At 43.2% G+C, this 24,787-nt stretch overlaps 1 protein-coding gene across 13 annotated transcripts in view; it reads left to right on the top strand.

Annotated features, from left to right (window-relative positions):
• The window catches only part of ABLIM1 (actin binding LIM protein 1), a 306,762-nt gene that overhangs the window by 211,934 nt on the left and 70,041 nt on the right, over positions 1 to 24,787 (top strand). For all 13 annotated transcript variants that reach the window (XM_077126121.1, XM_077126119.1, XM_077126120.1 and 10 more), the window contains exons 5-6: positions 4,385 to 4,511; positions 6,027 to 6,120. In XM_077126121.1, the coding sequence (XP_076982236.1) occupies positions 4,385 to 4,511; positions 6,027 to 6,120 (221 nt within the window). The remainder of the gene's footprint in view (positions 1 to 4,384; positions 4,512 to 6,026; positions 6,121 to 24,787) is intronic.

Genomic DNA, 24,787 nt, shown 5'->3' with positions numbered 1-24,787 from the left:
AGATGATCATGTGATTTTTCTGCTTTGATTTGTTGATATGGTGTATTACATTAATTGATTTTCTTATGTTGAACCATCCTTGCATACCTGGGATGAATCCTACTTGGTCATGATGTATAATTCTTTTAATGTGTTGCTGGATTCGATTTGCTAGAATTTTGTTGAGGATTTTTGCATCTATATTCATTAGAGAGATTGGTCTGTAGTTTTCTTTTTTTGTAATATCTTTGCCTGGTTTTGGTATGAGGGTGATGTTGGCTTCATAGAATGAATTAGGTAGCTTTCCCTCCACATCAGTTTTTTTGAAGAGTTTGAGCAGGGTTGGTACTAATTCTTTCTGAAATGTTTGGTAGAATTCATATGTGAAGCTGTCTGGTCCTGGACTTTTCTTTTTGGGAAGCTTTTGAATGACTGATTCAATTTCTTTACTTGTGATTGGTTTGTTGAGGTCATCTATTTCTTCTTGAGTCAAAGTTGGTTGTTCATGCCTTTCTAGGAACTTGTCCATTTCATCTACATTGTTGTATTTATTAGCATAGAGTTGTTCATAGTATCCTGTTATTACCTCCTTTATTTCTTTGAGGTCAGTGGTTATGTCTCCTCTTCCATTTCTGATCCTATTTATTTGCATCCTCTCTCTTCTTCTTTTTATCAGTCTTTCTAAGGGCCCATCAATCTTGTTGATTTTCTCATAGAACCAACTTCTGGTCTTATTGATTTTCTCTATTGTTTTCATGTTTTCAGTTTCATTTATTTCTGCTCTAATCTTTGTTATTTCTTTCCTTTTGCTTGCTTTGGGGTTAGTTTGCTGTTCTTTCTCCAGTTCTTCCAAGTGGACAGTTAATTCCCCAATTTTTGCCCTTTCTTCTTTTTCGATATAGGCATTTAGGGCAATAAATTTCCCTCTTAGCACTGCCTTTGCTGCGTCCCATATGTTTTGATATGTTGTGTTTTCATTTTCATTCACCTCGAGATATTTACTAATTTCTCTTGTAATTTCTTCCTTGACCCACTGGTTGTTTAAGAGTGTGTTGTTGAGCCTCCACGTATTTGTGAATTTTCTGGCACTCACTATTGTTGATTTCCAACTTCATTCCTTTATGATCTGAGAAAGTGTTTTGTATGATTTCAATCTTTTTAAATTTGTTGAGACTTGCTTTGTGACCCAGCATATGGTCTATCTTTGAGAATGATCCATGAGCACTTGAGAAAAAGGTGTATCCTGCTGTTGTGGGGTGTAATGTCCTATAAATGTCTGTTAAGTCTAGCTCATTTATTGTAATATTCAAATTCTCTGTTTTTTTATTAATCCTCTGTCTAGATGTTCTATCCATTGATGAGAGTGGGGAATTGAAGTCTCCAGCTATTATGGTATATGTGTCTATTTCCCTTTTCAGTATTTGTAGTGTATTCCTCATGTATTTTGGGGCATTCTGATTCGGTGCATAAATATTTATGATTGTTATGTTTTCTTGTTTAATTGTTCCTTTTATTAGTAGATAGTATCCTTCTTTGTCTCTTTTAACTGCTTTACATTTGAAGTCTAATTTGTTGGCTATTAGTATAGCTACTCCTGCTCTTTTCTGGTTGTTATTTGCATGAAATATCTTTTCCCAACCTCTCACTTTCAACCTATGTTTATCTTTGGGTCTAAGATATGTTTCCTGTAGACAGCATATAGAAGAATCCTGTTTTTTAATCCATTCTGCCAGTCTATGTCTTTTGATTGGGGAATTCAGTCCATTAACATTTAGTGTTATTATTGTTTGGGTAATACTTTCCTCTACCATTTTGCCTTTTGTATTATAATATCATATCTAATTTTCTTTCTTTCTACACTCTTCTCCACACCTCTCTCTTCTGTCTTTTCATATCTGACTCTAGTGCTCCCTTTAGTATTTCTTGCAGAGCTGGTCTCTTGGTCACAAATTCTCTCAGTGACTTTGTCTGAAAATGTTTTAATTTCTCCCTCATTTTTGAAGTACAATTTTGCTGGATATAGAAGTCTTGGTTGGCAGTTTTTCTCTTTTAGTAATTTAAATATATCATCCCACTGTCTTCTTGCCTCCATGGTTTCTGCTGAGAAATCTACACATAGTCTTATTGGGTTTCCCTTGTATGTGATGGATTGTTTTTCTCTTACTGCTTTCCAGATCCTCTCTTTCTCTTTGACCTCTGACATTCTAACTAGTAAGTGTCTTGGAGAATGCCTATTTGGATCTATTCTCTTTGGGGTGCGCTGTACTTCTTGGATCTGTAATTTTAGGTCTTTCATAAGAGTTGGGAAATTTTCAGTGATAATTTCTTCCATTAATTTTTCTCCTCCTTTTCCCTTCTCTTCTCCTTCTGGGACACCCACAACACGTATATTTGTGCACTTCATATTATCATTCAATTCCCTGAGCCCCTGCTCAAATTTTTCCATTCTTTTCCCTATAGTTTCTGTTTCTTTTTGGATTTCAGATGTTCCATCCTCCAGTTCACTAATTCTACCCTCTGTCTCTTGAAATCTACCATTGTAGGTTTCCATTGTTTTTTTCATCTCTTCCACTGTATCTTTCATTCCCATAAGTTCTGTGATTTGTTTTTTCAGACTTTCCATTTCTTCTTTTTGTTCATCCCTTGCCTTCTTCATGTCCTCCCTCAATTTATTGATTTGGTTTCTGAAGAGGTTTTCCATTTCTGTTCGTATATTCAGAATTAGTTGTCTCAGCTCCTGTATCTCATTTGAACTATTGGTTTGTTCCTTTGACCGGGCCATATCTTCAATTTTCCTGGTGTGATTTGTTATTTTTTGCTGGCGTCTGGACATTTAATCCGATTTCCCTGTGTGTGAGACCCAGCAGGTTGAAAGATTTTCCTGTGAAGTCTCTGGACTCTGTTTTTTTTATCCTGCCCAGTACGTAGTGCTTGTCTGTCTGCGGGTCCCACCAGCAAAAGATGTTGTGGCTCCTTCATTAATGCCACTATTGGTGTTTGGTTGGACCCAGTCCCTTCTACTGTCGGAAACTCCCTCCTCTCCCTCCGGGCAGCTGCTTGTGGGGGAGGGGCACTGGTCGCCGGCCGCCGTGGCCTGGGGTACTCGCCAATCCAAGGCTCGTAGCCTGTCCGGGAAGCCGCCCGTGAAAGAGGGGCGCCGGCTGCCGCGGCTTGGGAAACTTGCCTCTCCGAGACTCTCAGCCGGTTCGGAAAGGAGGGAGGGAGGGGCGCCGGCCGCCAGCCGCCACGGCCGGGGAAGCGCTCGCTGCTCGGGGAGCTCACCGCAGTGGAGTCTCACAGATGGTCTAGCCAGTCCAGACTGGGGTACGCTGTGTGTCCGTTCCCTGCCGTGGCTCCGGGAGCTGTTCTGCACTGTTTCTGGTCACCTAGTAATTGCTCTGGAGTAGAACTGAGACACGCGTACCTTACTAAGCCGCCATCTTGGCCCCCTTCCGACCGTTATGCATGTCTCTTGTGGTTTCTTTTAAATATACAACTTCTCTAACACAATAAAGTATTCAATAATCAGAAAAATCATAATCGTGCAATTGTAAAATAACGAATGTTTAGAGAGCCACCTCCTCTGTGCCAGCCACAGTGCTAAATCCATTATTTTACTGAATCCTTATCCAGAGGTGTGGGAGTGATTGCCATTTGAGGAAACCAAGGCTTAGGAAGGGGAGAGGGGGGAGAGGGGAGGGGAATGGGAGGAGGCCACATAGGGAACTTGCCAGGGTCACATGGCTAATCAACAGGGCATTGCCTTGGGGTTTGCAGCCGGGTAGTCCAATTCCATAGCCCACACTCTTTACCATTAAGCAATACTTTCTTGTTTAATTGCTTTCAAGAAAGCATTTGAGTTGAACTTAAAGCCAAGGAAGTAGGTGTCATTTAGTTGATGATCACAGATCTTCCTCAGGCTGGTTTAGGTTGATAAGGAAAAGTCCCACTTACAATAATGAGATTTATGCGCAGCTTTTCAGAAATCATTTATATAGTGTTAAGTGAGACCTCCAACAGAGGAGCATAGCTATTCACATGTTCCATCACTTAATAAAGGTCTAGGAGACCTTAATATCACAGCCAAGGCATTATAATTAAATATTCCCTTGGCCAGCTGGAGCTTAGAAGGTATTTAAATAATCCCCAAGGACATAAATGGGTGAAGTCATCCATCCCCTTTGATCCACTGAGATCCATGAAGCTTCCATGCTATGTTCAGAGGGGGCCCATGAGACTTTGCTGGGAAAGATTTTGTGCAGGGAGAGAAACTGGGAATGAAATGGTGCTTGAGTAAGTATTTATTGAGTGTGTAATGGGTACACACAGGGGTTCAGAGTTGGCCTTCGTGCTTGGGTTTAGCAAAGCAAATGTGTAGTAACTGCTGGCTGCTATTCTTTTCCAGATTGTGCTGGCTGCGGAAGAGATATCAAGAATGGGCAGGCACTGCTGGCATTGGATAAGCAGTGGCACTTGGGGTGCTTCAAATGCAAGTCCTGCGGGAAGGTCCTCACCGGGGAATATATCAGCAAGTAAGACACCGTGGCCAGGACGGGACTGTGGGGGCCCTGGTCCCAGAAGCCCCACCTCAGGGCATCCTACCTGCAAAGATACACTCACGGCCCACAGTCAATGTGAACTTCTGCTATGAAACCTTTGAAAAGAATTTTATTCTTTTGTTTTTTTTTTTAATAATTTGGCTACTATAAATTTAATGAAATGTTCATGGAGACCTAATTTAACAATTAGCAAAGATGACATAATGTTATCCTATATTTTATAGCCAGTTAAACAGTAATTTCAATTTTGCTTTTTTTCCCCTTATTTTGGAGCTGGTAAGCCTTTTTCCTCCACCCAGATCTCCTACATGTTTATAGACCCCCAGCACTCACACTGGGCCCCTGTAAACCCTGACCTCTTATGATCAGTGGGTTCAGCCTGCCAGGAAAAGGGTCATGGTCCAGGCAGATATCTTTGTGGAGAATATCTGGCGGGTCAATGAAGTTTTAAAATAAATGTAGCCTAGAGAAGCCAGGTCTGGGTCCAGGGATCATCTTTTGGGTAGAGGAGGAAGAAAGAAACAAACGGTATCAAGTGGCAAAGAGAATTAACCACTATATACCTTCTTATATCTTTTAAAAGAAGTCTCACAGCCAGATGAATTTGTCACCTATACATAAAATAAAATTAAATGAAGTTAATTTAAAAATACAGTAAAACAGGGCGGGCAACAGTGACTCAGTGGCAGAGTTCTCACCTGCCATGCCAGAGACCCGGGTTTGATTCCCGGAGCTTGCCCATGTCAAAAAAAAATACAGTGAAACAGAAATGTAGCTTGAGTCCCATCCCCTAGGAAGTCTAATCCCACAGGTCCAGGGTGTAGCCAAAATTATTAGAAAGAGACAAAAAGCTCCACAAGTGATTCTGATGCACAGCCAGAGTCAGAAGAGAGATGCCCATGCAGTAGCAGGCAGCTCGGCTGTCTAGCAGGTTGCTTTTTAATTTTTCCATGCAAACACAGACATAGAAAGTATGATATTCTTACTGTACACTGAGGTGCAGAGAGGAGCATGCTGGAGGTGGGAGGAAAGGCCCTGGGCCCTCAGACCTCCTAAGAGCTGGGGAGATGGACAATTCAAGCCATTGGGAAGCTCCAGTCTGGGGTGTGCACTCAAGGTGCTGAACTGGGGGAGGAGGTATGTGGGCCTCCTCAGGAGGTAGGGAAACACCGAGGCCAGGCCTGCCTGGAGCCAGTCTGTGCTGTGGCAAAAGAGAAGCTGCTGGTCTTCTCCTCATTAGATCAAATCAGCAAGAGAAATCAAGCAGCAGTTCAGCTCTTCTGTATGACCCGGATCTGTAGCATTCTCTCTGGATCCTTCCGTCTTGTGGGTTTGGTCATGTCTAGCCACGTCATGGGACACGTTGATGCTGGGCTGGTGGGAAATACACTCTACTCCTCTTCTGTGGAGCAGGGAAAGGTGGTTTCTATGTCTTTTCCACCCCCTGGCCACCTCCTTTCAGGAGCTAAAGGTGCTTTTGTCTTGCAGGGATGGTGCTCCGTATTGTGAGAAGGATTACCAAGGGCTCTTTGGGGTGAAATGTGAAGTGTGTCACCAGTTTATCACAGGGAAAGTCCTGGAGGTAAGTAGCAGTGGCTCCCCAAAGCCACCATCATTTTCCTCAGAGGCCCTCGGAAGCATGCGAGCACCTCTTTTTCATCTTTCATCTCAGCTATGGAAGAAGAAAAGTGGTTGCTGATGACTAACGTTTTGGAGAATTAGTGTGCTATACTGTCCCTACAGGCAGTTTCTACCAAGTGCTCAAAAAGGAAGAGAAAGGGCTTATTGGGAATTATGTAGAAAACAAGGTTCTATTAGACCATTGTTATTTTCAGAAGTTAGAAAGGAGGACATGAAAAGAGGGTGATGTGTGTGTGTGTGTGTGTGTGTGTGTGTGTGTGCATGTGCATGTGTGTGTGTGCGCGTGTGTACTGGAGTGTGTACATTCAGGCTTAAGGAGCCGAGGCCCAGAACTGAAGCTAAGGAAAGGAAGGGTGGTGGAAGGTGAAGGCACTGACTTCCCCACCGATGGAAAACCACATCCCGTGTGACCCAGCACACCCCACGGCTCAGGCTAAGGGGCAGCCTGTCTAGTTCAGGTGTGGCTGCCGTGAACCAGAGCCCTTTCATCCTGCTTCCTCAGCTGTGGCCCACGGGCTCTTGCTCTGGGCTGAGCAGGGTTTCGCTGGAGTTGGGGGCCCCTCGTGTGAGATTTTGGGGCCAGAGTTCAGCAGGAGTCACCGCCCAGCTTCTCACAGGCCTGTGCGGGTGTTACCCAATTCCTGCTGGAAAAGTAAACATTGGCACAACCACATCCCACATTTCAGGGTGGAGGACAGGTACAAGCAGAGGCAGGCTGGGTACCCAGCAGCCAGGACGATGGCAGGCTGACCCTGCAGCTTGGCACATCACTTCTTCAGACACCAGGGCACTGGTGTCCCTGGAACTCTGCCCAAACTTCCCAGCAGGGCATGTTTCAGAAATAAGACGTAAATCCTAGAGGCCCACCAAGATGTTTCTGGGCAGCACTTTTCCATAGAACATTGCACCAAAGGTCCACTTGGAGTTACTGACCCCAGAGCAAGCTCTGCAATGCCTCTCTTTTCATGAGATGCAGAGGAGCCAGCATTGGCTCTGTGCTAGGAAAATGCAGCAAATTACAGTTGGGAGATACTGAAAGTCGTTGTCAAATGTCAATTGCCTCTTAGCCGGGGAAGAGTATTCTAGAAAGAGGAAGCAGCACCTGCAGAGGCTCAGAGGTGAACACAAGCACAGCACATGCAAGAAACAAAAGGAAAAGCCAGTCAGCCAAGAATAGGGTGTGAGAGACTATGCCGGAGGAGTGGGTTGGGGCCAGAACCTCAAAAGTCAGCCAGGAGTTTGGGCTTTATTCAAAGAGTGGTGGGAAGCCATGGAGTGTCACATGAATGGACTGGATTGCTGTGTGGGGAGTGGAGGATGGGGAGGTGAGGGTCAAGACAAGCAGACCAATGGGAGACAATTGCAGAAATCTGCGCCCAAATCAGTGGTGACTGGTTGAGTCAAACATGAAAAGTGGACCCCCCACCTTCACACATATATTAGGTTGGGAGGAAGCATTTTCATGGCTCTTCCAAGAAAGCTTTCCTTGTCAGCCCACATCTACTTCAAAGCTAGGGTTTTGATCCAGGGAGAAGCAGAACCTCAGGAAAACTATTGGAGAAGGTGGGCATGATCCATCCAAAGGGGAGCCTAAGTCTGAGCTGGCTGTTGTCCTCCTGTCTCTCTCTGGAATGTGCTTACTGTCCTCCCCACATCCCAAGAGAGCTCCTGTAGTAGGAACCCTGAGTGTGGCTCCAACAGCATTTCCCTTGGGATTCCCAAACTTGACTCTGCTGGGTAAGACTGAAATAACCCTGTTGAGTGAGGAGCAATTGGGAAGTTCCACTTAAGACAATAATAAAGACACCGGAACTCTTCCCTAGGTGTCCAGCTGTAGAAAGAGAGGTGGGGAGGTCCTGTCCACAGTCCCCTGATTTGAAACCACCACATTCGCAGAAGGCACGCAGTGAAGCAGCTGTCTCCTCTGCATGTGAAAGTGCAGTCAGAATCGGACAGGCAAAAGGGTTGGGGCGAGTATACGTTTTGATTACTTTCAGATTTAGTTCAACAGCTGTAGGAAGGAATCTCAGAAATAAAACTAGGTCCAAGAACATACCTTCTTGAAGAAACATCACCCACTTTTTTTTCCCTTGGGACGCAAGGATTCCAGTGTTCACTGTGGCTGTAAAGGCCTCTTACCAAATGGGCTTCAGGCTTCACGGAAGGCAGTTTTGTAAGGTTCAAGGCTTGGGGCTTTGCATGTAGTGGTTTCAGAGGTGGGCTGTTGTGGGAGGAGTTTACGCCATGTTCAGTCTTAAGTTCAAGATCCACCCAATGGGTGTGTTGTCCTCCCCAGATAGGAGTGTGAGCTAGAAAAATGTCTCCTGCCTGGTTACCATGCTGACACATGACAGCTTGCGAGTCAGTTTGGCTTGGTTACCAGTGTAAACCAGGAACGGCCTCCCCACATGCCATCCTTCTCCCTTTGCCTTGCATTTTTTGAGCCCACTGTTGATAAAACATTGTGATGGAGGGTTGGTTATAAATGTTGGGATCCTTGTTTTGTTTGTTTGTTTGTTTTCTGATTGATTTTGTCATCATAGTTACTACAGCGCTGCCTGCTCAGTGATTCAGTAGGGGAAAGCAGTACAACCTCCAAAATGATCAGGAGAAGAAATTGTAAACCTGGGCAAATCACAAATGCCATCCTGACCCAGGCAGGGCCCACTCTGGCCCGGTGTGGGTTTAATGCTCAGTCAGCACTGGTAGCTTCCTGTCTGGGGAAAGTTCCCCCTGAGTCACCACTGGGCACCTGAGGGAGCTTTGAGTGGGAGAAAGGGCACTGGGCAATGATCGAGAGGCTCCTTGCTCAGTTGACATGAATCCCTGAGTAATTTGGGGCATGTTATCTTGCTTTAAAATTCTCTCCTTCTCTGTTTTTCCTTAACAGTCATAAACACTACACTTCACATCAGCTTAGATGAAGCAAGGGAGGGTCTGAGAACTATGAGGTTTAATTGAAAGGGGCTCTGGGTGATAGAGATTTGGGGATCTGCTCTTGACCTCGGAACTCACCAGCTGTGTGAGCTAGGGCAGGCCTCTGAACTTTTTTGAGCCTCGGCTTTTCTTTCTTTAAGTATTAATATAAATATAAATATAGTATTTGCCAGGAATTAGACTGCTTGACCCCTAGTCTTGTGGTTCCTTAGGATCAAGTTCTGTGACTCTTATGTCATAGATTCAACGGTCAGAGCCGGTTGTTCTTTGTCTAGAGATATTTTTCTGGACACTGGCATGTAGCACTCAGCATATATTACACTGTCAAATTGTGGCTTTGTTTATGCTGACTTGCTTTCATTTTGTTTTCTATAGCAGGATTCTCACTCTTCTTTTTAGAGAGAGAGAGAGAGAGAGAGAGAGAGATCTTGCCATAAATAGTACATCTTTAAAAACTTAGGCTAATTAACCTATAAATTAGGAGATTTCTAAAAATGTTTGCAATCTGCCTACAAATTAAGGAGTCCAGAAGCAAATTAGTGTGAGATACTTGAGTTTTCTGAGAGCCTCCTCTCTCCAGCCCATCTCTTAACTCTTGCCTGCAACAGCCTTCCTGGGCTGTGCTTTAGCAGCCAAATGTAACAGGAAGCTGCAAGGAGCTGCAGGCTTAAGTCACAGGGAGCGGGAGGCATCCCTTTGGTAGGAATGTCCTTCCATCTTTGGATGGTGCTAGGAGACCCCTTACTCCGGCAGACTTCCTTTCTGGGTACCGCTTGTTACTTGCTGTACAACCTCATGAAAAAAGAAAACAGAAGGCAAGGGTTTATTATTTATTATCAACACCAACAAAATAGTTCCCAGATGAAGGCAGCACAGGCAAAAATCAAATTTCAAACTGAAAAACGGAAATCTGGAATCTGGAGGGTAAAGGAAAATGGGTGTCAGGCCTTGCCTCCCCCACCCCCACCCCCCAGTCTACACCATAATGGGCAGACTAGGGGTGGAGCTGCACGTTCTCTTTGTCTTTTGTCTTCTCTTGCACAATGCCCGTGTCCCCAGGGGCTCCCTGTGTCTACTAAGCACTCCACTGATTCATTTATGATAAATGCTGTCATCCCTTTGCACCCCAGGGACACCCTCCCCTCTCCCTCCGAGCAGGCACCTGCCTGACTGCCATGGAGCATGGAGCTTCCCCTCCTGTGCTCTTCCCTCCCGCGCAAAGGGAGCTGCATTCTGCATTTTACTGCAACGGAGGAAGGCGGGGCTCTGCTTTTCTCTCTGACCTCATGGGCTTCCCCTTTCCCCCTTCCTCAGGTCTCTGAACCCAGAAAGTCAATCCTCCTGTCTGCCCAGGAGGGCTGGCGGTGCCTTTGCACAGGGTGGTGCTCACCGGCACCACTGTAGCCCCGGGGGAGGAACGCGCGGCGTCCGCAGCAGCCCACAGGTCACACGCTCTCAGGAGACCCTGGCCCTAGTCGGTCCCTCGGCCACCATGAATGCCTATCCAGTTCATACACAAAGCCACCCTGTCCTGTCTTTACCTGCTGACTTAAGGCGATGCATTAAAGGGTGGGATTTAGACTTGCTTTAGACACCTCCAGTAGAACTCCTGGAGTGTAGGAAATGGAATCACAGCGTGATTCAGCCAAACCCTTTTCCTCGATTCTCTGAGGGATTAAAACTCGTGGCTTCGTTTTTGTCTTGCATTTTAGCTGTCTTTCCACAATACCCAGGGACAAATGTTATGTTTAGGACAAGCCCTGTGAAACTGATTCACTTTATAAGCTGGAGGCCCTTGTCCACTTCCTTTTGGTGTAGATATTTGAAGCATGTCATGTTGTGATAGTCTTAGGCAGTGGGTAGGTATTGTTCTGGGCTAAGCTATTATCTAGTAAGAGAAAACATAGGTTATCTCATGGGACTTGCGTGACATATAATCTTTTTGTCACTGTTGAAGGTGTAATTTGCACGGGACAAGCTGAGATGAAATGACAGCTTCCCCCTTTCTTATCTTGGGACGTCATATGCACACAAAGCAAGAATAATAACCCATGTTTGTACAGAAACTAATTGCGTTCTTCTCATTCTCAGTGTGTTTGCAGGAATTTATGCTTTCTTCCACTTAATTGTGGCCCCAAATAATTTTGAGGATCAGGAAAGAAAAGAATCAGGTATCTCAGTAGTAATTGTTGAGCTCATCCATGTCCCAGTACACAGTGACCCACCATAATATCCTGCCTTTGTATATTTTTAATGTTTGCAAGTGATCTCTCAAATATTTAATCCTCACAGTAGACCTCTAAAGCAATCAAGGCAGTTACTGCTGACCTCAATTTACAGACGTACTTCTGAGCACCTGAGATTCTGGGTCCAATTGGTAACAGAGCCAAGATTAGATCCCAAGTCTCTCGGTTCCCAGAAAATGGGGACAACACACACATACACAGAAAGAAGGATTGATTCATGACCTACCTGGAGATCATCATTGCAGAAAACAGATAATTGTCCTCCCCAAATAGCTTGCTAAAGGTCCAAAATTTAAACTCCTGGTGCATTGGAGAAAGTCTATCTCATTAGTGGCCCTGTAATGCCTATTTTCAGAACAGTAAATATTTGCTGCTTGGTTGGTTTACTTTTCAGTGTAAAATGTCACCAGTGACCCCACTCATAGTCTATCATATTTCATGGGGTCATACCTTATAGTGTCTTGTCTCCTTTAATCAGCTGTAGGCTCCACAAGAGCATCTGGCATGGCAGTTGGAGAATATTAGGGATGGGTCATGTTGTCTCAGGTTAGTGAGCACCTTTCAGCACAGAGCGCTCTCGTCTAGGACTCTTCATAGCTCAGTGGATAGTCAGGAAATTCCTGTTGAGCAGGACCAACATAGAGACACTGCTCACCTTTCCTAATTGCAAACTGTCACATGACAATCAACTGGAGAAATGGTTACACTTTAAAATCTAAGTTAAATTAAATGTATATTCATGCGATGGAATATTAGTCAGCTATATAAAGGAATGAAGTAGTGATACATGCTACAACTAGCTAAGTGAAAGAAGCCAATCACAAAAGACCATATATTGTATAATTCTAGTTCTATGAAATGTGCAGAATAGGTAAATCCATAGAGAGCAATAATAGATTAATGGCTTCCAGGGAAATGGAGAGTGACTGCTAATGAATATGGAGTTTTGGGGGGGATAAATATGTTCTGGAATTATATAGTAGTAATAGTTGCATAACTTTGTGATTAGACTAAGCACTGAGGTATACACTTTAAAAATAAGGGTTTATGCATGTATGCATGTATATGTGTGTGTATATGCAGATATACTAGGTGAAACAGTTGGGAAAATCTGGGTTTGAATCCTATACTATGATTTTACCACCTACATGACTCTGAGCAAGTGAATTAACCATAGTTATTCTATCTTCACATCTATAAAATAAGAATACTAGGGTGGTGCAACAGTGGTTCAGTGGCAGAATTCTTGCCTGCCATGCCGGAGACCCAGGTTCGATTCCTGGTGCCTGCCCATGCAAAAAAATTTAAAAAAGAAATAAAAATAAATATCCTGAGCTGCAGGATATTAAAAAACAAAAAGCCATGCCAAAGCCCCACATGATTAGATGCTAAGTTCCTTCCTATCTCCTCTTTCTTTCTTCTTACAGTCTCTGATAGTTTGGCAGCCACTATCTACCTTCACACAGATCAGTACCCTTGATCATAGAATGTGACTTGATGAATGTAAAATCTTCCCATTGGTAGAAAGCAAACTCCAGTTTAAATTCAACATATGAGTTATGATGTATTGGTTGTAACTTCTTATTTGTGAGGAATAACTTGGGGGTAATATTTTGTCCACTCTATCATTAGCAGATTGGGAATTGGCCCAGTAGGGCATTAGTACGTTAACATGATAAATACTTTGTGGAACATCTCTCTGAGGTACTCACCCAAGTTACCCGCTTTCTTCTACATTAATGACAGGAAGAAATGTGTTGCCTGAGTGACTGAAGACTATGTTCACAGGCAGTAAAGATTTACTATTTATGGAAAAATCACCCCATTTCCTGTTAGCACAAATGAAAGGGCTTCCTTATCTGGAAATGACAGTTAGAGAAGAATTTGTATTTGTCTTGAGTTAAAAAGATGTTTTGGTTTTTTTGTGTTATTTCTGTTCAAAGAGTTTAGCTTACTTCTGGTCATATATGTGAAGGGAGAACTATAGAACTGACAGGTAGAGTGCAAGTCTTTGGAGAGATCAAAGAATATGAGAGCACATCTGTCAACCTGATTTAGTTTACTGGCTGATAAATCAAATACTGTAATACAGGTTGGCTTAACAACAGGAATTTATTGGCTCACAGTTACAGAGGCTGGAAGGCTTGTGCCTTCCCAGGGTTGGTATCTTCTGGCCAGCAGTTTTGGAGGCTCCTGGCTTTTCTGTCACATGGCAATGCACGTGGCAACATCTTCTTTCTTCTCTGGGTTCCAATGACTTCCAGTTTCTGGCTACTCCCATGGTTTCTTTCTCTGTGTCCAATTTCCTTTACTTATAGGATCTTCTGCCATACTGGATGAAGGCTCATCCTCATTCAGTTTAGCCACCTTGTCTAATTACATCTTGAAGGTCCTATTTATAAATGGGTTCCCACTCACAGGACCAGGAGTTGGGATCTGAACATGCCTTTTGTGGAGGACATGATTCAGTCCCCAGCATGGCCCAACTCTAGGGACTATGAGAGAAAATTTAAGATTTAGGACTTGTTTTTAGAGAGATGAGACATGCATTTACCAAAGTGATAGGGTGTCCCAGTCTAAAACTCTACCCCTGTTAGATGTCCAGGTGATCCCCAGCACTCATGAGTGCCCAGGGCTATTTCAGCATCTTCAGAGTCTGAGGGTGATACTCAGTGCTGGTACTTAGCTATAGAAATGGCTGGGATTCAACAGCAGAGAGCCTGCTGAGGCAGGTTCTCCACTCAGCAGAATAAACGGATGGATCTCCTGGTCTAGCCACTGTTCTGGGCAAACAGACGATGACCCTGAAAGTTGTTCTTTCTACTTTCCAAGACCACACAGCCTGGGCCTCAGAAGGCCTCAGGTCTGCTTCCTTGTGAACCCAGAACACCAACTCTTTCCCTTCCTGCTGTTCCCCACCCCACCCTCAGTCTCCCCTGGCTCTTTTAACATCTTTTACTGCTATAAACAGAAAGGAAATTATTCTGCTCCTTCTTCAAAGTGATTGATTCTAAGCTAATTTTCATGTCTTTCTCTTTGTGAAATAGAAAAAGAATTTAATCTTGGACAGTGTATCTTAGTACACAAAGATAACGCAGGACCCACAGCAATACGGGGGCCAAGTTAGGGGCACACACAAGTAAATGCCCTAAGTTTTTTAAAGAGATTCTTGTCACTTATCAGGAGAGAAGTTGACTTTGGGTCTTGAGGGATGGATAGGTACAGGCAGGTGACATTGGGCAATTTATTCCATCTGCTGTTGTTACTGGACTCTTGGATCACTTTTTTCCAACCTTATTTATTTGATTTTAAACATGGGTGATTTGATTTTACTGTTTTACATTTTTGATTTTGCTGATTTAAATGCATGCTTATAATAGTATATAATTTTTTACTTTAATCCTTTTTGTAAGTAGTGTATACATTTAAAAATACAAAAAATTTTGTTTTCATTACAGATTGGCAGTATTTTAGTTTAATTGTAAGGAAAACTGGCTTTTGTAGACTCACCTGGACCCATTCTCCATCTGAAATATTGTCCCTATCAGAAAATGTGGCCATCTATTTGGATCTGCCCATTTCGCTGATGATTCTGCACCCAGAACCAGCCTTTCTCCTGGAATCTGGGCTGTGCTTCTAGGACATATCATAACTCACGTTTGGACATCAACAATCTTCTCTAGCTTTTGGGTCCATAAGAACTCAGACAAGGTGTCACCTCAAGCTGCCTTGACTCTATTTTGTCTTTGTGCATTAGTCCACTCGGTGTCTTTCAGTGAACATTTAACTTAAGGGCATTCATTGAAAAAAGACGCCATCCAAAGATCTCTCTCACCATGATAGCTTCTATTCCTGGTGTAGCTTTCTCACAGTACAGAGGAGAATCTTACCACAGGTTCAGGAGGTGATGAATGCTCCAGGGGACATAGGTGCATCTGGTCCCCAGGGATGCACACAGTAACAGGCCCTGCTGCCTGCCACACTAGGAACAGGCTTCCCTCTCCTTTGTTTTACACCTGAATGGACTTGCTTCCTGGACCTCACGGCTTCCCACCTTGTGGGGAATGCTATGCCAGTTCCAGCAGATGGACCTGCTTACAGTTTGCCAGCTTTTCCGGCTGAATGAAGGTTGGTGCTGGTGCTTATCCAGCCTGGTGGAAATGAACTGATACAATGATTCCTCCCCAAAAGGCAACTTTTACAGTGGACTTGCAAATGAAAAGTATCTACAACTACCTATTTTAATGGCCCTGCTACAAAACTCAAAGCTTCAGGCATCTCAGAAGCTTACTAGAATCTGGAATTTGGAAACTAGATGTGGCCTTAATGAGTAAGGTGGGAGGCATGGAAGGGCGGTTATTAGAAAGAACTGATACACCCTGATGCATCCGGATTTGATCCACCAGCGACAAGGTGCTTAGACCCTGAGCTTCAGCATTCTCAGCTGCAAAATGTGGATAATATTTAACTTGATGTGATTAGGCTTAAATCAGACAATAAATGGATCATCTGGGTTAGTACCTGCATACGTGCCCCAAAGAAATATTTTTTCTGTTTCCTCCATTTATAAATGAAGAAATAGATTTCGTAAAGCCCGATATTTTGAATGAGTTCACAACTTCCTATCTGAATGAGGGAGTAACTCACACCTGTCTTTTTACTCTCAGGTTTAAATGTACATGATTATTTCAGATGTATAAGTTAACAGTTGTGTTGGGGCTTTGGTTTGATATTTTCTTAAATCACTTGACTTCAGTTTATGCCTGTAAATTCAATCTCCCTTTGTTTCACCTTGACCTTCCATATTTTTTGCCGAGCATCTAGCAAAATAAAGATGGGTGGGTATATGATTATTTTTCCCATTTTGAATTTTTAGCCAAAAGCATTAAAGATTTCACATGCTCTTTGAGCATAAATCCTTCCCTGCCCGGCTAAACACTGTGCCTTTCACTCACACGTGAAATAAATACACATGTGCAGTTTTACCTGCCTGTTACTATGTCTCTTATTGCATCCACCTGACAATAATCTTTTTAACTATTAACTCCTGGAGGACTAGCGCTGCTCTGTTTAATTGTTCTTTATAAAGCCAGCATACTTGCCCAGACAGGTACTTCACCAATATTTAGGATGATGAGGAAGATGTCTTCAGTGTCTGTCTGCTGTAAAAGAGGGGCTTCTGGATCAATGCCTTGAACTAGATGACTTAGAACTGAGTGTCTTCAAGAACAGATTTTGAAGAACTATCCCTTTGATTTTTTAAAACAGCTTTATTGAGGTATAATTGACGTACCTTAAAAACTCACCCATTTCAAGTATACAATTCAGTCATTTCTAGTAAGTTTACAGAGTTGTGCAACCATCTCTATAATCTAATTCTAGAAGATTTCCATCACCCCAAACAGATCCCTTTTTCCTCAGTAAAGAGGGACTTCTTCACTCCTCTAAGAAATAGTTCACTAACGCCCAGGCACTCTGCTAGGTGCTGGGATTACAGAAGTAAAAGATAGTTCCTGACCTCCAAGCTCTTACAATCCAGTGCTGGGCTTCTAAAACCATAGTGTATAAGATTCAGCTGGGTATCTTGTAATAGTGCAGACCCCCAGGCCTCACCCCAGAGGTTCTGATTTGGGGGTTCCAGGCCAGGGCGCCTGCGTGTTAGCGTGCCACCCTGGTGTGGGTGGTCCCAGTGCAGAGGTGCTGAGTCACACCTGAAGAAACCAGACTCTAAAGGATGCTGCTCACGCGCTCCATGGAGGCTGTGGACTCCTCAAAAGAAACATGCAGTGGAGATTTAATTAACCCCATCATCATTACCATGTGCTCTTTAGTCACTGCCTCTTCATTTTACACCTTACATTTCTTCAACAGCGTTTGCGACTATTTCCAAGCCATCTTAAAGACATTCCGTACACATACACAAAGGTCTTTTTATTAGCTGAAACTTATGGGCAAATAATGTCCATGAAAAGTATCCTTAAACACTCTTAGTCTGGTTAAAAATGACAAGAGTTTTTACAGAAACTTGCCGTAGTTCTAAGAAAGGGGCACATGAAAAAGTGCTGTGCTGTATTGTCACAGAGCGTTTCGGACGCGTTCTCTTGGTTCACATCATGAAAAGCCTGTGGTTACACCTTCTGTCACTGGTTCATCTGGGATTTCTGCAGGTATGGGTTAGTTGAGAATGACTGTGTTGTGTGTAAAGTGCCTGGAATGTAGTAGGAATTCGGTAACTTTTTGCTGCAGTTGAAGAGCGCAACTACAAAACGCACACTAAAAATATGAATCAAGGAAACCTGATAAGCAAAGTCTTTATTTTTCTTTTTTCACCATATTAACCTCAGAGTACTACAGAGAAATATGCAGATTCTGAAGTTACAGATGGTAATGAAAATAAAATTGAACTCAGTTTAATTACATTTTTACATAAAGGACTGACTCCATATTATGCACCTCAAAATCAGTGATCTGGGAGAGAACACTGCCAGCTGTTCGATAGCTGTATTCAGTTGCACTTTTGCCATCATCTCAAATCCAAGAAAGAAATTTCAAAGCGTGAGAATCTGATTTCAATGCAAACCTCTGTCTCAGGGACAATTACTGTTAGATTTATTATGCAGGAATTGTGAGTGAATGTGAAGAAGTGGTACGTTCCTCACCTGCATTTAAAAAAAAAACTATCCCCCTCCTGATTTGGAAACATGGACTGGCCCGTAGTGGTTGCTGGTGTGTTTAACTTAGTAAGCAAAGACGGGGAGAGGGAGGCGGGAGAGCGCCCGCCCCACACGGTTCTTTTTTTCCTGTGTGTGTCTGAAGATGCACGTTTCATTAGCCTAGCTTCAGAGACAACCGGGTTATATAACGAGGCTGGGAAGGCGCCTCTTCTGCTGAGCTTAAAGTCCTGCATTTACAAAACCTTCGCGGCGTTGGTGTCTGAGTTTGAAGCCAGGGGAGTTCCCTGGTCAGCACAGCCAAGGACTGGAATCCTACGAGAAGGAGCCCTGGCGTAAGGTACAGCGGGCATTGTACGAGGTGCCCTTGGCTTTGCAAGCGTGTGACCCCTGGCTTCCTTGGCAACGTTTGAGACCCCACGAATCCTCCAGATGTGGTTGGCTGGGGACGGGGCCGCTCACATTGGCCCAGAGTGCCTTTTACTGAGAGATTCTGCTTTTCTGAGGTTTTGAAATTAATTACTACTCTGCATTCATCTACCAGAGTAAGAAGAAGGGAAAGCAAGCTCATTTATTCAAAGTGGTAGTTTAATGAGCTTTTAAATAGTTTGTGTTTTTTTCAGGCTGCTATACCCAAGATTGACAGTTGTGTGATTTCCAGACTTTTAAAATGTGTTTTGTTTTGTCTTTGGTTTGTGGAGCTCTGTGGGATTTATATTTGAGACAAAAGGACTTTCAGAATCGTGTTAGGGGGATTAGGTGATGGAAGTGGCATGGGAAATTGAGTAAATTTGTTACTATAAATGTATGGGCTTTTTTTCTTCTTTACCAGTGAAAATGAGGAAGTGAAATGTTTGAATGTTATTCATATCTTGTTGCAGCTACAGGTTGATAGAGCTTGATGGTGGCTTCTTACCACCTTGGGCATGAAATGAAGGAAATCTAAAAATTCTTGCCTTTTATAAAGAAAATTTTCCTAAAATCTTAGTCATACATCTGAACTGTGAAAGAAATAGATTTATGATTTTTTTTTTCCCTTAGGGGTGGGAAAGAGGAGGGGTTTGGGCCAAAACCCAGCAGGAGTGCTGTCGCTGTAGCAGCTTTATCGCTTAATTGGGAGTCAAGATTTAAAAGAAAATCGAGCCTGTTTTTTCTGAGACAGTCTCATGAAGAATGTTAAGAGGTTGTGAAGTTATTTAGATTATCCAAACAGGTTTGGACAAGTAAGTGAAAAATAACTAATTAAAAAATAATTGTTGCCATTCTGGATCAAAAGACTTGTTGAGTCGCGAGGTGCTTACAGAATAGGTGAACAGAATAGGTGAATTTGCCGCGGTTCATTGATGCAGATTACTTTTGAGAAAGCTTTTGAAGATTAAGTGTGAGGCTTTAACGAGCCTATCATTAGAGCACTTCTGTCTTGACCAAATGTTTTTAAGTGGGTTGCTTAGGCATTCTCCCGTGTCAGTGAGCTTCACCCTTGCCTCAACGGCTCATCTGGTTCAGGGAACGCTATAATTACAGCAACAGAGGTCTGCAGGTTCCCCTGCATCTAAATAATTGCTCATTTAGAAGGGCAAAAAAAGCCAGACCACCTTAGTCCTGGACCCTGACTGTTGAGGTGGCCGTCGTGATTGTGCCTTCTGTGGACCAGGGTTTCTCACTCAGCACTTCTGACATTTGGGGCCAGATAATTCTTTGTAGCGGGGACTCTTATAGGACGTTTAGCAGCAGCATTCCCCACCTCTACCCTCCCGGTGCCAGCAGCATGCCCTTCCCCCAGTACGACAACAGAAATGTCTCCAGGTATTACCAAATGGCCCCCAGTTGAGAACAACTGCCATAGAGAAACCGCTTTTGAAGCCTTCAGTTGCAGATAGGGGACATAAGGGAACTCAAAAGAGATGTGGCTGAGTCGCACGAACGTGTTTTGGTCTGAACTTTTCAGTGGTTTTATTTTATTTTTGTAGCTGTTGTTTGAAGTCACATCCTGAGAGGGGAAGGGGCTGAAGGAACTGAGACCAGATTCAAGGACTATTCTGCGTATACGCTCTTCCGTACCTGCCCTTCTCCCTGGCGGCCCCTTTTGGGCCTTTTATATGCTACTATGATTGTACAGAAATCAAACTCATTTAAATTGAATACTGTCTTTAATGCATCCCAGGAATGTACTATTTTTTAAAAATCATATAATTAAACCATTTTATAAAGCAAATAATTACTCAGAATTTATCAGTTCTGTAAATATAGATAATTCTGAGCATGCCTATTTATTCTATCCTTATGACCCTGCAGAGGGGCAGAGGGGTGCTTTCATTTTTTCCCCCTTTCCTCCTTCTTTACCAGTGGGTCTCGTTATTCTTTTTTTTTTTTTTTTAGGAGTAGAGCCTAAATGCTATGCCAGTGAAAGAAAGTAACCATGTCATTTTTTTTCCCATTTGCAGATAACAATAATAATTCATTGAATATTGAAATATTGAATATTATTCAAAAACATTGAATAATAATTCAATGGCTAGAATTTTTTAATTTTAAGTTTTTCTTATACCTTGAGCATATATGTTTGCTCTCAAATGTTTACAAATTACAAAACAGATCAACTTGTAGCAAACACTAGTGCAAAATGTCTGAAATGGCCAATCTTGCTTTAGTTCTACTTTACTTTTTTGATAGACCCATGTTCCACCTAGGGTTTTAAATACCATAAGTATCTATTCGAATTCCTATAAATGTTCCCTTATGAAAAAGTAAAATATGCCACTCTTTCTTGGTGTTGACACTAAGTGTTCTGACTTCTGGGACCTTTGCAACCGAAGCTAGTTTGAGACAGGCCTTTCTGTAGATGGGACATCCCCACGTCAGGCTGGCATAGGAGGTGGAGATCTCATTGGCTAAACATTAACATGCCTTCACTTGTTGGAGGCCAATCTTGGAGATAAGGTTGGACTAGCCTATGGTGTTATCAGGGTGTTGTGGTTTCTCCTTTTGAGAAACAAATGTACCTCTACCTGGAGGTGCCAGTGTATTGTACACCATTCTGCTGTCTTAGAAAACATTTCCTCATTATTAAAATTCGCCCTCTCATCACTAGACCTAAGCAACATGAGGGCAGAGAAAAATTTAGTATTTTTGCTCAGCATTTCACCTCCAGGATGTAGCAAAATGGTTACAGGTATTAGTTGAATAAATGAATGAAAGTCCGTGATTCATAGGGAAAGACCACCCAGGGCCTTGGTGCTGCAACCACATAGTCTGTTCTATGGACTCTTTTTTTTTTTCCCAAAAGCCCAAATCAGATCTTCATCTAAGCAGGCTTTTTGTGTTTGAGAGGCTACCAGAGAGGGTCTTTTAAGGATGCAGGAACACTGGCTCTGTGTGGTGTAGAATTTGAGAGGAGGGAAGTGTTATACATTTTTCTTCATGCGGCCCAGAAACTAGTCTACTATTTGAAAACCCTACGCTCGAAAGCTGCCTCATGGATTAAAGAAGATAAAGAGTTTGCCCGCCATAGTATCTGACCTAAACACAAGGCATTCCTGACCTCTTTTTTTTTCAAGAATATAATTTAATCAAAAGAAGGGTTTTGAGTGATGCAACAGTGGCTCAGTGGTAGAATACTCGCCTGCCATGCCAGAGACCCAGGTTCGACTCCCAGAGCCTGCCCATGCCAAAAAAAAAAGAGAAAGATTTTGTAGATCTCAAAGGAAAAAATATGCCCTATTTACTTGTGAGTGTTCTAGCATGAAGTACCCAAGGGCGAGGGATGGCTGCCCTCAAAAATCAGAATGACACTGCTCTAAAGAGCCCACATTTTCTGAACCAGATCCCAGGATGTAGGGGTGTGAAGATGGGGCAGATAACTTGAAATAGGAACTTTCTTGGAATACTCAGGATGTAAAGATGCTGTCATGAGAGAGAAAGAAGTAGGCGATAACCTCAGTCTCCTCATTTAGTTCATAAACTGACCCCTGCTCTATTTTTCTAAGTGGAGTCCCTGGTGACAATGAGTTTAATCTGTGCTTTAAACTTTGCCCTGCGGGGACAGGGGTCTCCAAAAAAAAGAGGACTCAAACCCTGCAGTTTTTGTTGTGTACCAAGCCTGTAAGGTTTGGGGCAAAGATGTATCCATGTCCTCAACATGGCCAGTTCATCTTGCCATCGTTTTTTGCTCATAAACAATAGAAGCAGCAGAAATGCTTGCTTATACTTAAGACTGCTTTTGTCTTTCCTGACTGTTTAATAATAATTTTGTTAGATTGTCTTGGTTCTCTGCACCTGGCTGTCAGTATCCGTGCTTATATCCGTATATTTTGTCCAAATAAACACACTTGAAAAGGCGGAGAAAAGTGTTTTGCAAAATTTAGAAAATCCTCAGATGGGGAGTTGGAGCTGAGCTTTCTGCTTTGTTTTGGCAGCTTGTTTAGGATGCAAAATGTATCTGGTTCTGGCAACAGATCAAAGTTGTTGATTCTTATACAACAAAGTTTAGGACATAAGGACTAGGGGTGGGGACGTGGACCTTTAGTGTTCCTTTGTGTTTTATAAAGAGTTTTAAAGCATTAAGAAAAACAATTGTGCTTTACTGGGGTTTGGTTTTACTTTTAAACCTCAGAATTCTAAAAATCAATTGAAATACCTGATGTTGGCTTACCCGGCCCTCTGGGATTTAAATCCTACCTCCCTCCAGCTGGTCACCTGCATCACTGGCCTTCTTCTAGCCCCTCAAACAGACACGCTTTTTGTCTCTGCGTCTTTGCGCTCACTGTACACTCTGCCTGGTCTCAGCCTCCTTCTCATCATTCAGCTGCCTGTTGTTCCTTGGAGCAGTGCCCTGATCACCTAGCTGATGTTGTCTCTGCCCACCCACCCCCAGATTGTCTTCCATCCCCTAACCCTATTTTCTTCCTGGCAGTTTTCCACCCTCCAATTCTTGTATGTTTGGATACTATGTGGATGGCCTGTCACCTCTTGCTACAACATAAGCTTCATGACAGGTGCTGCCATTTACCCTCAGCATCTAAGACATTATCCTGACAGAAGGTGGGTGCTCAATAAATGGAAAGACAGATGGACATATGAATGGGAGAGATATCTCTCTGGTAAACCCTTCTCTGTCAAGTGCAACTCAAGTGCTACTCCCTGGCTCCCTAAGACAGTAGTCATGGGCAGTCTTTCTCCCCACGCCCAGTTCACTTCATACGTTACACCAACTATCTATCCTGCGTAATCACTGATTTCAGATCAGCCACACGTCTACTCTGTAAGCTGCTTGAAGACAGGAATATCTAATAAATGGTGGTCATTGTTATGTAAGAAGTTTTTATTATGTAAGCAAATTTATGAGTAAGATGTTCGCTGATATGGAGTCATATGTGTTTACTTGAACCATGTTGTCTCAGTGGACAGCCCTAGGGAGAAGTTTCCCTTTCCCGAGCTCCTGACATAGAAAGCTCAAAAACATTGCAGCTGTAGTTAAGGGTTCCCATTTCAAGTGGAAGAGACTAAGATAAAAGAAAGTTGTAAGTGTGTAAGCATTTCTTCTGTATTTTTAACACAACCAACTGCTTCTACTCACCTGCTTCTCCTTGACACCAGTCTTTATGAGACTGGTTGGCTCCAGACTGTTCCATTGCTGGGGTTGAAGGTCAAGATCAGAAGTCCTTGCTGACACATAAATGTAATTCTGTAAGCTGGGTTGGAGCTCTCACTCCATGGAGCTAATTCTAAGGTGATAAATCAGCTGTCTTTACACAGGCCAGAGGTTCCACATCTATCGGAGGTAAATCCCTTTCATCACTCTCAGTGGTTTGAGTCTGCAGGCATGGAGCTCTGTGCAGCCTGTGTGGGTCTGCAGGGCGTGGGTCCTTCATTGTTTTACAACTTGAATGATCCAGTTCACAACGGCCCTGATGACAGCTCTGATAGGGAAGTGCCTGCAGCCTTGTCGGGCTAGTCTGTCAAAGCTTTCCTTGGCACATAACCAAGTTTCACCCAGGTTTGGGGCTAACCCAGTTGGTTCCCTTTCTCTTGGATGGAAGGTGTAATAAGTAGAATTTATGATGCCCACAAGCTATTTACAGATGTAAAAAAATTCAAAAGACCCTCCAACGTTGGGGATAGGGTACAGAGATGTGCTCAATTTAGCCACGTATGAGAGAATATGTGGGTGAACCCCCAATGCATTGCCCCTACTTCTTTGTCCATCACAGAGAACAAAGCACAGGAGCCACTTATTGGCCCTTTAACCATCACTGAGCAAGGTCGAGGGACTTTGAACTTCTCAACACACCTTCTCAAACAGCAAAATGGCCTTGGCTGTACTCCCTGATACAAATGTCTTGTGATTTAGAGTTTAACTGATGCTGTGCTGAGAGTGTTGACAAGGAGTTGCCACTCCTAGCCCAGAGTCATTTGTAACTGGGGACTTGCCTACTCTGAACTCACACCAGTGCAGGCCAGGAGAAGAAATGGGCTGTTACTCAGCTGGTTTCTGAACCTGGCCTTGCCACCGTCTTCAATGCATCTTCCATCTCATCTCTACCTGCTTTTCGGTGTTAAAGGTAATTCCTGCTCAAGACCCCTAGAAATATCGGAGCAGGGTTAAATTCCATAGATTTAACTTAGGCTAGCCCCCTTAATTTACAGGCGAGGACACTGTGACCCAGAAAGCACACGTGGTTTGCCTAAGAAGCAGTCCAGTGGTAAGAGAGTCCAAAGTAGACCTCAGAGCAATTTAGTGCTCCTCCACCCCCAG

Source organism: Tamandua tetradactyla, chromosome 13 (genome assembly GCF_023851605.1).
Source record: "Tamandua tetradactyla isolate mTamTet1 chromosome 13, mTamTet1.pri, whole genome shotgun sequence".
Classification (NCBI taxonomy): Eukaryota; Metazoa; Chordata; class Mammalia; order Pilosa; family Myrmecophagidae; genus Tamandua; species Tamandua tetradactyla.
This window is presented reverse-complemented; position numbering and strand designations above follow the sequence as displayed.